Below are 13,579 nucleotides of genomic sequence, written 5' to 3' on the forward strand. Positions count from 1 at the left end.
CAGCAACAAAAAAAAATGTACATGCAAGAGTTGTGAGAATTAAATCCAAAAACTACTAAAATACACTCACAGTTATATTTCAATACCTTAGTGAACAACAATAACTACTGCACATAGTTGTGATAAACAAAGAGAAACACCTAAAAGCGTACCTGCTTTTTTTCTCTAAACAGTTAACTGAAATAATGCTTCAAGTAACATTTAATAACCAAAATATGGAAGGATTTAAAACATGAGGCAGGCTGAAAGTTTATATAAAAATATAAAGCCTTATATACAGGGTGTATTGATGATGGCAAAACAATGTTGAACAAAGCCAAAATTAGCTTAACATATAACCGAACAACAAAACAGTTTTTCAGTTAAAATCCCTTCAGTACAATAAATTAACAAAACAAGGCCACATGTGGGCTTCATTTCAGATTTTTTTTTTTTGTGAAGATCCTATTTATTATACCCACCAGATACAAACTCCAAAACACTACCTGCTTTGAAATCTACGTGCATTAATCCGTTAATTTTATATTAATGTTACAGACTAATAATAGAGCGAGTCTTATAACGGTACAAAAATTCCCTTTAGCCGCCAGTGTGGCAGAGCAAAATGATCTGAAAAGTCATATGGAACATGAAACATCAATTCCTAAGAAAATGTTGGATTATGGCTGATTGCAGTAAGAGAAAGAGATTTTTAAAAGCCCAAGGGATGAGGAGAAACCACGCCTCCATTCTCCACCACAGCTGCAGAAATGGCACGCAGGTTCTTGAAGGTCTGCTTGGATGTGCCAGATTTCAGGAACTTTATGTCCTGCATGATTCTCTCATAAGCCTAAACAAAGAAAAGGAATGAGAATGAACAAAGACCCCTGAAGTCGGATTATATATATATATATATATATATGGAACTCAACGTAAACATGAGTAGAACTATATATAAGCAGTCACAAATGGCAGAGAGATGATTTTTGTTGTTGTTGTTGTTGCATTACACATGTTAGAAGAGCGGTTTTACATTGTGTTGCTGTGAGATGGGAAGGAAGGAACACAACTAACCTCAGTACACCAGGTTTCACATAGCATCTTCTCATGCTCAGCAGATGAATGACCCTGGCTCAAAGACCTGGAGGCCCTGGGGGAGGAGCAGAGCACAAATATTTGACACATTTTCTGTCACATTTGTGTGTATGTTTGACATAATGTGAGACAGTTACCTTGACAGTACGACAATCATTGCATACAAGTCAATTGCACAGTCTGCAACTCTTTTCAGCACAAACTGCTCATCTGTAAAAATAGAAAAAGACTTCACTGCAAGGTATGCAAGTTTAGAGGAAAAGGATGTATTTAAGACCTGAAAACCAATGGGAAATCACATGCTGATAGTGCATGTTTGAGATGTGCACAGGTTTTTTTTAACTACCATATTTACTTGAGAGCAGAGAGGAAATCAGTCATGCATTACCACAAATTCTCATGGTCTGGTTTTGTATTAGCAGAAGCTACACTCCACTGAAAAATACACTAACATCAAATCAAAACAATTTTTAAATGATGTCTAAAGTCGTCGAATCCACCTCAATTTACGGGGCGGCTCTAATGATGTAGATCATCTAACTAAATCTGTTCCCTCATCCAACCATTTTATATATTTTTTTAATAACATGCCACTAAATGGGCAAAAGAAGTCTGGATCTGGACTCATTTTGTTCTCACCAATGATCCGCTTGCCATGTTTTAGAAGCAGTTCTTCAATCACCTCTCCAAACTGCTCAATGGCTTTAACCGCCTGAGAAAAGAGAGGAGGACAAAACATTTTGAGGCTGCACCCGCTGCTAAAAGTGAATGGTGAATAAAGATGAACAGCCTTCTGTTTTTACATGTATTCTGTTCAAAGGGTAGTCAGTGATTAACATATTTAAGTTTATCAGAGCTATAAAACTCTTAGGTTTTTCTGAAATTGTGAAGTGTGTTTCAGTTATTTCTCACCAGAGCACCACTGTGAGACAGTTCTGGATGAACACTTCCCTGTAGCGTGAGGCCTGTACCCATGCCAGCTTTCCTAAATGACAAAATTAGAGCAATTGTGATCCTTCATTTTCAATCAATCATCTTAATTTTTAACAATGCAAAACAATGAGACTCAGACAATTAAAGCATGGGTCACCTTTTGGCACGTTTAGTGATCTCCCCAGCCAACAAACTGGCATTGCTGAATGGACTTTTCAGGGCTTTTTGTAAGTTCTTCAACTGATTCCCTGCATTCTACAAACCAGGATGAAAGTTTTAAGTTTAGAAACACTTATAAACTTTGTGTCTAATAATCTAAAATGTAATTCTGTTTCAGGTTTATAACGGAGCTACATATTCGGTTTACAACCACCGTATCTTTACTGTCATTCCAGTGCATGCATTTTGCATTTTCAGTATGCAACTTCCCCAATGAACGTTTATATTTTTTGGTTAACAAATGCCTGCCGCTAGTATTCATAACAGATGTGTATGAACAGTAGCAAAAGTCAACAACCGCTTGTCTGTAACCTCAAATGCAGTTTTTTCAGTTTCTACAGGAAATGTTTACCAGGTGCTTGCTCATCTTCCCGTCAGCATGTCTGTTCCCTAATTACCTGGAAGCCATTGAGCGCCACGAAGAGTCGCAGAATGTCGTTGGTACCCTCGAAGATACGGAAGATGCGCAAGTCTCGCAAGACCCTCTCGACACCAGCGTCCTGCATCAAAACATTATGACTGTGTAAATAACTGGGTTGCAACATACCCAAGCGAGACACCCACCACATAAAATTAGTCAAAGTGAATTTCCTCATTTCAATTCTGTAAATGGTTTATATGGTGTAGGTAATCATAAAGGTTACACTAACTTCCCAAATACAGGTGATAACGTATCGAAAGCATCACAATCCCAAAAAATAAATAAAAGAACGCAGATGCAAAAAGAATAGAGCATTGCATACATTTCAGTTGTGCAAGTAATAAAATACAGTTGGCTGCACTCATAGGACACTCGGATTTCCAGAACACCACATCTGAAAGTGTTTTGCACCTCAAACGGTTTACAGTTAAATTTAACAATGTGGGACTTTTGCAAAAACAAGATAGTTCCTGTTATCCTTTACTAGCACCTATAAACAGCCCTTTCTGCAGCAGACACTTTTTTTTTCTTATAGGTAATAGGAAAAATGCAGCTAGTGGCTTTACCGAGAAAGCATCTTCTTCAAACAGCTTCTGACTTTCTCTTTACAGATAATGAAAAGAGCTGGCACCTTGCTCGGTTTAAACTGACAAAAATGGCTACTATAAATCCAGTAATACTACAGTATAACTCGTTGATCCTTAAGGCAGATGGGATACAACAGCAGAAAACAGCATTAGGTTCCACTTCTGTAAGTTAAGAACAGAAAAATGAGCTTCACTAAAACTCAACACCTAAACACTGGAAAAACATTGCCTCCTTTTACAAAGCCTCGTTTTTGCTGAGGAGAAAAAGGGTCAGAAATTCGCCCGATAAACAGCATTAATTCATAGACCCAACCTGCCTTGCATCAACAATCCAGGCTGGTGGAGGTTTTGTAATTATGTGCAAAATGTTTTTTGGAACACTCTGGGCTTTTTAAAACCAATCAATCATTATTTGAATGCCACAGCCTATTTCATTATTGTTGCTCATCTGATTATATTTGCATTCCTTCATGGCTAAAAATATCGTATTTTCTAATAGCTACCTCTAGCATCATAATGGTCAAAAGCAGACTCCAGCTGCTTTAATGAACATGACATTGAGTGTTGCAGATCGGTGGCCTACCCAGACACCAGATCTGAAGCCGATAGAACACTCATGCTATGTGGAAGAATCTCAAAGGGATGTTTCCAATGTCTTGGTGGATCAATTAAATTAATACCAGAGCAAACATTAGCATAACATTCCTAACAAAATGCTCAAGGAGTGTAACAAATGTATCAACATAAACCTGGGATTTGCCTTGTAGCCAGAACTCCTATAGTATACATTATAGTATACTTTTTTACCTCAAATTCGAGGACACAGCAGCACTGTTGTATAATAACCACTAATACCAGCCAATGCAACAGAACCCTTAACGGTTTACAAATTATATGCTCGAACCTTATTTTTAACTGGTAAAAATGATTCATTTCATTATATCCAAAAATCATGCATTATAGTTAAGATAGGAAACTGTATGTGATGCGTAGGCAACAACGGACCAGGAACTTTATATTTTTGCAAACAGTTAACACCAGCAAATCAATATCTTACTATCAAATGCACTGGAGATGTGGCAAGATAGACTGCCTTGCACAACAAAACCACATGAAAAGGAACAAGAAATGCCCAGTTTTAGAAAAACTTTTGCTGAATCATCTAAACGAATTGCTCACTTCTGCCTCAACTCTGCACACTTCTACAATTCACATGCATAAACCAGAAACAACCCATGCAGGCTTTCTTTACGCCTGCACCCTTTTTAAAATTTTTCACTCCGTACAGTTCAATGCAGTTTTCTCTATATAGTGCTTTTGACAATAGACATTATCCTAAAGCAGGTTTACAGAGATAAAGGTGTTATGAAGAAGTTGGTACGTATAAGTTTAGTGCCTACAAGTTGATTCCTTTTTATTTTTAAAATAATGATAGTGTTAGATTTTAGCAAGGACACTCAGTTAAACAGTTAAATAAAGTGTGAACATGACCCATATTCTGCTAAGTACAAGTTTCATATGTAATGTTGCAAAAAAGTTTAGTGGTTAAAGCCTTTGTAAAACCCCTACGCTGATTTGGAGGGGTTTATGCTGCTGACACCTACATTGTTTTTCCACAACACCCAACACATTTGTCTTTTCCACTTCAAGCATGTGGGAGAATTTCAAGGCTAAGCAATAATATGTGTAGAAATAAATGTAGCCGTTAAAATGTAAAATGTAGCTGTATTGTAGTGTGTACAAGACAGACCTAATTGGTAAAAGGCCAATGAACAATAATTCATTACAATATCTTTCCCAGATGATCTCATGCCATTGTTATTTGCCTTTTATTTTGGACTTTGACAACCATCTCAAATGTACATGAACCGATTCCACTGAGCAAATATTCTTTGTATTTGAGCAAATACCCTTATGCTATTCAAAGTTTAGCAGCTAGGTGTTTCTTCCTGGTGTTTTACACCAAGACTGTTTACATTGTGGGCTATTTATATTTGATACACTTTATAAAAAAAACCCACAGCTGAATTCATTTGACATTCTTATAATCAGACATCACTCAGAAAGAGTAGATATGTTGTATTTACTACAATTTATCAGCAAGAGAAAAATCTAATTTACCTTCATAAAACCCATTCCACCCATAATCTGAATACACTCATCAGTCACGGTCCATGCTGCTTCCTAAAAAAAAAAAAAGAGAGAGAGAGAAAAGAAAGACCATTACAAGCAAAGTAATTATTATAGCGACCATTGTATTTTAAATAAAAAATAAAATTACATATATTACAAAAGCTGCTTATTAAGAAAAATCTTAATCAATGCAATCTTTGGACTATTTAGAAATAAACCTTTGTTTTGGTTTAAAAGTACAGTGAAATAATTGTATAAAAAAGTTAAACGTGTACAATTCTTGATCTCGCAGTGTGCATAAAAGACTCACAGAGGCAAAGATTTTACTGATGGCAGCCTCAATCTGGAAATCAGTTGCTCCACTGTCCATGTTCCCACTGACCATGTAGGCCATGGACTTTGCGTACAAGAAAAAGGTGTAGAAAATGAAATAAGGTTAGTAAACATTTTCCTCCTCATGATGATCACATTTAAAAAGTGAAATTCTTTTACCTATATGAATGTCTCCTATAGCATAAGTGTGTAAATATTCTGCTATACTATTTTCACAATACTCTTAAATCATTTTATTCTAGGGTTTTTTTCCCCCAGAAATCCCTGTTCAGCTCATTTCCAAGGATTAGACACCTGAAAGCAACAGCGTCAATAAATAAACTATTATACAAGTTACAGAAAAAGTATCCCTGTACAGTCAAACTGTGTCAAGGCTGTGGATACGATCAAGCTGCTAGCTGTAAAAATAAAGAAAAAGGAAAAAGTTAAGGAGTAATGTAGAAGCCTAGCTCACCTCTGTAACATATTGCATCATAGCCATTCTGGCCATTTTCTCCTGTATGACTCCGTAGTTATGGATTTTGTTACCAAACTGTGTCCTATTGGCAGCATGATCCACCTGAGAAAAGAGAATATGAGAAACTGTGTAGTTAGGTTAATATCCATCAATCAGAATATAAAACTGGTTGTGTGTTAAAAAAGCATAGCTAACAATCCCATGTTTAATAAACTTGTTTGAAACTTTAAAGCTGTAACTCACAAGTGTTAAAGATTACACAATACTGAATCATACAGATTTAGAAGAGATCAGACCACTGGCTGACATGTATTTTACTATCTCAGAAGAGGAGAAACGTCTGGCATGGTGCAAAATGACACTGCATCAAGACATTGTGTTAAATTTTAAGAGAGGCACAAGACAAAAAGCACTTGGTTTCAGGACAGTATTTAAGCATGTAAAAAAACCACTTACAGTGTGAATCTGGCACCCTATAAAAACAGAACGCTTCACAGTTATCATGTGGACATTGCAGGTTGAACTTCTGTTTATGGACTGCACTTTCCAACAGTGTCAAATCTAGTTTGATCAAAAGTCAGCTCTTTACACTAACCTGGCATACTTTTCAAAGCAATATTGAAATTGTCACAATGTTGAGCAAGTTTTATATAATTATATAAAAGACTAACTTTCCTTGAATCATTTTGTTTCATGAAATAAAAATTTTACACTTGATTCAGAAACTAATTTTAAACCTAACCGACATGTTTTATTTTGGCACAGTTGGTTTAAAAACATGCCTGTTCTCAGCGTTTGCAAAGCATTACATTGTTCCTATTGCATGAAGCACCAATCAAATGTCTACACAATCATTGTTTTCAAATGTTCAATGATTGTGTGGACATTTGATTGGTGCTTCATGCAGTAGGAACAACGTGATGCTTTGCAAATGCTGGGAACAGGCATGTTTTTTAAACCAACTGTGCCAAATTAAACGTTATCTAAATCACCAATTCACATGTATAAGGATAGCTTAATTCAATATGGTGGTACCTTTTAATAAAAACAAATTAAAAAAATGTAAATAAATGTATGAATGTATAGCTGTTAACTCCTTAGCACAAAGTGAAATGCAGGCTGGGGAATTTCCCCATACAAAGGCACAGAGGAAGTAAGGGTGATCTAGGTGATGAGAGAGGATGTGGCAAAACACTTGAGGCCAAATAAACATTGCTATTCAGACTGTTAAAATATGAAACGAAAGCAAAATAAAACCTGGTGCAGTTAAAAAGCTTTTTCAATAGAAATGCCTTTTTATAAATTAAATTTTTGATATAAAAATGTACGCTTTAAACTTGACTTTTACATCCACGTACTGTAAGTGTAACACACATGCACATTTTCAGTAAACACAAACAATAACGCACCGCTTTGGCAAGAACACCTTTCATGGTTCCGGAGAGTGCTGCAGCCATGCCAAAGCGCCCGTTGTTCAAGATATTCATGGCCACCTTAAATCCACCTCCAACTTCCCCCAGTACACACTCGGCTGGAACACGCACATTCTCAAAGAACACCTCTGCTGTGTTTGAGGCCTTGATGCCCATCTTCTTTTCTGGGGGGCCACTAGATCATGACATAAGCACCAAAAAAAGGTTTTTGTACTTTTTTAATTAGTAAAAAGAAACTAGTGCACACATTCCAAGATGATCCTTTACTAACCAACTTTTATTAAGCATAACCTCAGAGCATGGCCTTGCCTTATCAATAACTTTCATGCTAAACTACATTTTACTCACTGTGTGACTCCTCCAAAGCTTCTTTCAACAATTAAAGCAGTGATTTTGTCCTTCACTTCTCCGGTTTTCTCGTCTTTCATTGGAGTCTTTGCGAACACGGTAAAGATCTCAGCCAGGCCTCCGTTACTGCGGAGCGACAGAGAAACAAATGTTGCTCAAACCAATCTATACACCTGTAAAATGCTGTCAACACAGACATTTTTAATTAGTTACAGCTAGATGATGAAATTTCCTTTTCCGTTAACATCTGGTAATCTGTTTTAATAATAATAATAAAAAAAAAAAAAAAAAAAAAAAAAAACAGAGCTGCCCTCTGGTGATGGATTGAAGTCTTTTCTGTCTCTTAAATAGGCACAAGACCTGAGACACAAACGAGTGCGTGTGCGCACACACACACCTGATCCAAATTTTGCTTCCATTGAGGGTGAAGTACTTTCCACAGGGTGAGGGCACAGCAATAGACCTGATAGACGCAGCATCTGAGCCACTAGATGGTTCAGTCAGACAGAATGCAGCCATTGTTTCACCTGCATACAAAAACAAAAACAGATTAAAACACCAGTACGCAGAGGAAAACTGGAACAGGGAGGGGGAAGAAGGCTTTGGAACACAACATACAGCATGCATGATATTATAGAAAATATAAGCAATTTTTATAAACAATAAAAATGTACCAGAAGTAAAGCATGTAATAATATTATGTATTAGTATCTACTAGTAAAAAGATGAACAAACACAATAATATGAATTGAAATGATAAATATGAAGAATTTTCTTTAACAATATGTCAGCATCTATTTCAAAGCCATGTTTATTTATAAAAAATGTGTTAGCTCCACCTCCTGGTGATGATAGTAAATTGGTCTTGATCACAGTCTGATGCCCACATAGATTGCATGTGACTCAACAATACAGCTGTGTATATTTGTAGGCTGAATATTAAGTCACCAGTTCAAATTCAACATTGCATTCAGGTCATTTACTGATGTGTCCTATATTTTTTTAAAGGGTCTTTCAAAAGGAATATAAACGTCAAACCAGTTGCCTACAATAGTCTCATGACTTCACAGTGTAAACCCACAATGCATTTATCTCTCCTGCTTTCTTCTAGTATAATGAAGCTGCAGTGATGCAAGACGACTATCAGGGACATCTAAAAAAAAAGTTGTATCCAATCTATGCATAATATATACAAACATCAATGAAGCAACTATTTGTGAGGTAGACAATGTGTGTAGACAGTTTCAAAAGGTTTTAGTTGAAGTAAATATTATAATTGCTGCTTGATTCACAACAAACACAAATCTCACCTGAGGCCAGCTTGGGAAGATATTTCTCTTTCTGCTGCTTGTTGCCGTATAGGAGAATGCCCTTAAAGCCGATGGACTGGTGCGCGCCGAGAGTGATACCAACGCCCAGGTCATGCATGCCCACAATTTCCACCAACCTGGCATACTGTAGTCACAGACAGAATGTTCCTTGTTTAAACCATGCTCGGTTCATCAGACTATCCATAGTGCCGTTCTCCAAATCATAATGCTGAATCCAGTTCAAAAATAGTACCCTCTTTTTGATTCAGTTTTGTTTTTACACACAGATGCATTCAAATCAGCACTATTTCATGGATCTGGCAGCTTCTGCATAAAAACCTGTAATTAAAAATACATATGTATTCTTTTCTTACCTGCGTGTTGTTGAGGCCCACACCACCCAGATCAGCAGGCACCTGCAGGCCGAAAGCTCCCATCTGCTTCAGCCCTTCCAAAGTTTGATCCTCTACCTTCTCCAGTTGATCATTTAAAGCAGGGTCATTTACATCCTAAATGTACCATTAACAAAAATTATTAATAACAAGCAAAAAGAAATGTACAACAGGTAAAAAAATTATAGAAACCGTCAATGGTTTGTGGGACATACAAAGGAACTTACATTAAAAAACTTTGTACAAGGTCCCACTATCTCCCTGAGAAACTCGGACTGCTCCTCATTCAGCACTAAAACATATAAGCAGAACAACCCACTGCTGGAATCAATGTATTAACAAAATCAACTAAAAAATACCTTGTAAAAACTATAAAAATGATGATGCAAGCTTCACTACACTTTATATAAATGTAGCAGGAACAGCAATGTATTTTACCTGTCGGAAAGGGAAAGACCTGTGAGGTACTGATCTGCCCTTTAAACATGTTCACGGCAAATGATTTGGACTCCTTAACCAGAGAAAAGAAAGGTTATTTTTCAAAAGCACAAGTTTATATGTTCTAAAATATCAGTGTGGGAAAAAAAGGCATACCACACTGGCAGCTTTTTTGTCCACTCGTTCAGCCTTGGAGGCCACATCGCTGCCGGCTGCTGACTTCTCCAAAACCGCCTGCAAAATTGAAAGACAGAACAACAAGAAACGATTAAAATAAATAAATGAATAAAAAAAAAAGAGCAAAGCGCAAATAAATTAAAAGAGTATAAACAAAACATATTTGCTCTTTCTTCAGAAAACGGCGAGTTTGAAACCACAAGAACGCTGTGATAATCCAGAATCAAGAGCTGAGGGAGTAAGTTGTAGCAAGCACGTAAATGACTACGCACTCTGATGGATAGATGGCATGGGAATTTACAGTCACATTAACCAATCATGGACACCTGTGATGTTATGTATGAGAAACATAGCAGGAAAGTGTTTCTCAGTGTTTGTTATGCAACTGTTTAAAAATGCTGTTTTTGTATGTGAGATCTAGCTTGATGATGGAAATATGGCAGGTGAGCTGAAATGAGTAGAAAATGGGAGCAAAGTCTACTATTCTGACCTTTCACCTACTGTCAATTAGTACATAAAGTATAATAAAGTACACTCCCCACCTTACGAACCAGTTACGTTCCGAACGACCGTTCGTACCATGTATTTGTTCGTAAGATGTTACTGTGTTTATTATTGACTACGCATATTTCAGAGCTATAAATACTATCAAATAAACAATTAAAGATACTAAAACAAATCGAAATGCAATATTTTGTATTAACTAATAAAAAAAATTTCACTTAAATTTTTTTTTTTTTAATTCGCCCTAGTCCAGTGCGCATCATGTAGACTCGTTAGGGTCGACGACCAGCTCACGCCGGCTCACTTCCATTTGAATTTTCACTTTGAGAACAGGTTTGTTCGTTTTCGCAAACGTTTGTAAATTGTGGAGCCTCTGTATATGTTTACTCTGATATTCTCTTTTGAAAATAAAATTTGTGACCACTTCAGTCTTTATGCTAATTTTGGTTCACGTCTTATTATTAGAGACGAAGCCATGCAGGTTTATGAATCCCATGACCTGATGCACCCGACACAATCTAAAAACAGACGAGTCCTGTAGACAATGTGACACTTACAGGCTGCCCAGTGAAACAGAGAGCATGGCAAGGACACCAAGCCCTTTCTTTCTCTCTCTCTCTCTCTCTCTCACACACACACACACACACACACACACACACACACACACACAATGAAAACTATTGCATTTTATGACATTCTAAATCACTTCTGTGTAATTTCAGGCAGCATTCCCCAACCTTTTTTGCAACAAGTTCAGGAAACTTTTTTTTTAATCACCCTGCAGACCACAACCACAAGGTTTAGTTACAGCTAAAATGTCCACAAAATAAAAACTATGTATTTCATGACATTCTGAGTTTCACACAAGACCGTGTACTGTGACATGCAATAACACACATATTATTACTATTATATATAATTTAATTTCATATATGATGAAATTGTTACTTGCCATAATTTAATGCTGCACAAAAATACAAACCGCAACTGAAACAAGTGTGAGAAATTTGCACAGATGGAAGTAGATTTTTACTCTCTCTTTTTAAACACATCACCGCACTGCAGACCACGATGGTCAATAAAATTAAGTTAAAATTTAAGTCAAAATTAAAATTAATTTTTTTATTCTTGCTGTGCAGCCCGGTACCAAATAATCAACGTTGTGCCTTGTAGTTGGGGATTAGGAGATAATCTTGTATTTCTTAACATTTTCAATTTGCTTCAGTACAATTTAAGGCAGTGGTCCCCAACCTTTTTTTTGCAACCTGCTACCAAATGATCCACAACCCAGTACCAGTCCACAGCCTGAGGGTTGGAGACCGGGCACTAGGAGATAACATTTTATTTTATGACATTCTGAATTGCTTCTACGTAATTGAAGGCACCTGATGTGTCCCATACTATGGGGTAGGAATGCTGATGGTGGCTGCACACTGCCTGAGCTCATGGAAACTGGACGTGAACTTTGGCCCAGATTCTTCACGACACCAAGTGTCGTTTGCATGAAATACACCCCCAGGCCACTTTACGGCAAATACAAACTGCTCTTTTCTTGTCCTGTCTGACCCATATTATTTGCAAATAAATGCACATTTACGTAAATAAAACAAACAAAAATAAAACATTGCTGACATGATGAGAGCACGTGAAAACAGACCATTTGAACTTGGATCTTACCTCAGCACTTTGGCTCACATAAGGACGCAGAGTTTGCACAGTTAAAACAGCTCCTGCTCGGCGCTGGACCCTGATAAATGAAAAAAATAAACAATCATGATTAACATGATTTATTAGTTTACTTCTTTTATTGGTGTTTTCAGGTTGCCAGTTATATGATAAATGCGTATTCTGGGAGTCTTGGAATAGCTTAGCTTGCTAAGTCACGGTCAACTGACAAGCTATCTAGCGACCTTAAACACCACCAAAGACAACAGTAGCAGAAAATAAATATATGTAACCGGTATATTATTAATATTTGATTTACCCTGACATGGACGGTGGTAGACGAAGCACAGCATTACACAGCGCCGCATTCTGAGTGACTTTACGTACCAGCATGATTAGCCTCAGTGAGCTAGCCTGGGGAAAAAAGGGTCTTATCATAGTTTACCTTTCTTGGAAACTGAAGTGAGAAATTAGACTAATGTCTGGTTGCATTTATTGTATTAAGACATGAAGGAAGGAAAGGAAAAAAGCTTACAAATGACAACTTGGACCGGAAAAGGTGAGCGAGCCGCCGGTCTGATCTGATTTCTCCTGGTTCGTCCTTGAAGAGAGACTGTAATTGATGGAGTAAATACATTATAACCAATGGCTGCAATCAAGTATTTTCTTTACTTATTTATTCATAATATCACAAACCTGCAGTATGATTAATGTAGGGGAAGAAAGTGTCCTTCTCATACCAGGGAAAACAAATACTGATGGAGTTTACCTACCGGAAGTGTATTTATATCAGTGGGCGGGGCCTCTGTGACGCGGCTGAGAGATCTTCTTTAAGACGAGACTAATTATTGTATATGCAGTATATCATGTACTAGAATCCAAAAAATTAAAAAATAAAATCAGATTGAATAGGAGTATCTTTTCCATTCGTTGTAAAAACCAGAAATCTAGTTTTTGAATGATGGATTTCACTCTAAACCTATTTTTAAGAGAATGATTATTGGATTCTGTCATTCAAGACAAGACACTGTTATTTTTTAATTGCATTTGCACTAACATATTGTCAAAACATGAAATATATCATCTATCGCATTTGAAAAATGGTGAGCTGTAGTGAGCTTAAAATCAGACTGATGCATGCAGGTGTTTTTTTGC

General features: G+C 36.8%; 2 protein-coding genes across 2 annotated transcripts in view; one reads left to right on the forward strand and one right to left on the reverse strand.

The window, feature by feature from the left end:
* zgc:194312 (uncharacterized protein LOC794943 homolog) overlaps positions 1-131 on the forward strand; it is a 3,324-nt gene extending 3,193 nt beyond the window's left edge. Inside the window, exon 2 of the mRNA XM_046851724.1 lies at positions 1-131. This exon is cut by the window's left edge and continues 1,100 nt beyond it. The gene's annotated coding sequence lies outside the window, so the exon portion shown is untranslated.
* A 93-nt stretch (positions 132-224) lies between these two features.
* Positions 225-13,225, reverse strand: acadvl (acyl-CoA dehydrogenase very long chain). The gene is made up of 22 exons (XM_046851723.1): positions 13,121-13,225; positions 12,960-13,037; positions 12,744-12,838; positions 12,437-12,506; positions 10,235-10,312; positions 10,079-10,151; positions 9,868-9,932; positions 9,623-9,757; positions 9,249-9,393; positions 8,336-8,465; positions 7,939-8,064; positions 7,567-7,765; positions 6,155-6,259; positions 5,678-5,764; positions 5,356-5,418; positions 2,625-2,726; positions 2,165-2,262; positions 1,987-2,059; positions 1,714-1,786; positions 1,212-1,284; positions 1,054-1,129; positions 225-829 (listed from the first exon to the last, which is right to left on the reverse strand). The coding sequence occupies exons 1-22, from the start codon at positions 13,160-13,162 to the stop codon at positions 692-694; spliced, it is 2,124 nt and encodes a 707-aa protein (XP_046707679.1). The 5' UTR covers positions 13,163-13,225; the 3' UTR covers positions 225-691.
* Positions 13,226-13,579: the final 354 nt, after the last annotated feature.

This window comes from Silurus meridionalis, chromosome 6 (genome assembly GCF_014805685.1).
Source record: "Silurus meridionalis isolate SWU-2019-XX chromosome 6, ASM1480568v1, whole genome shotgun sequence".
Classification (NCBI taxonomy): domain Eukaryota; kingdom Metazoa; phylum Chordata; class Actinopteri; order Siluriformes; family Siluridae; genus Silurus; species Silurus meridionalis.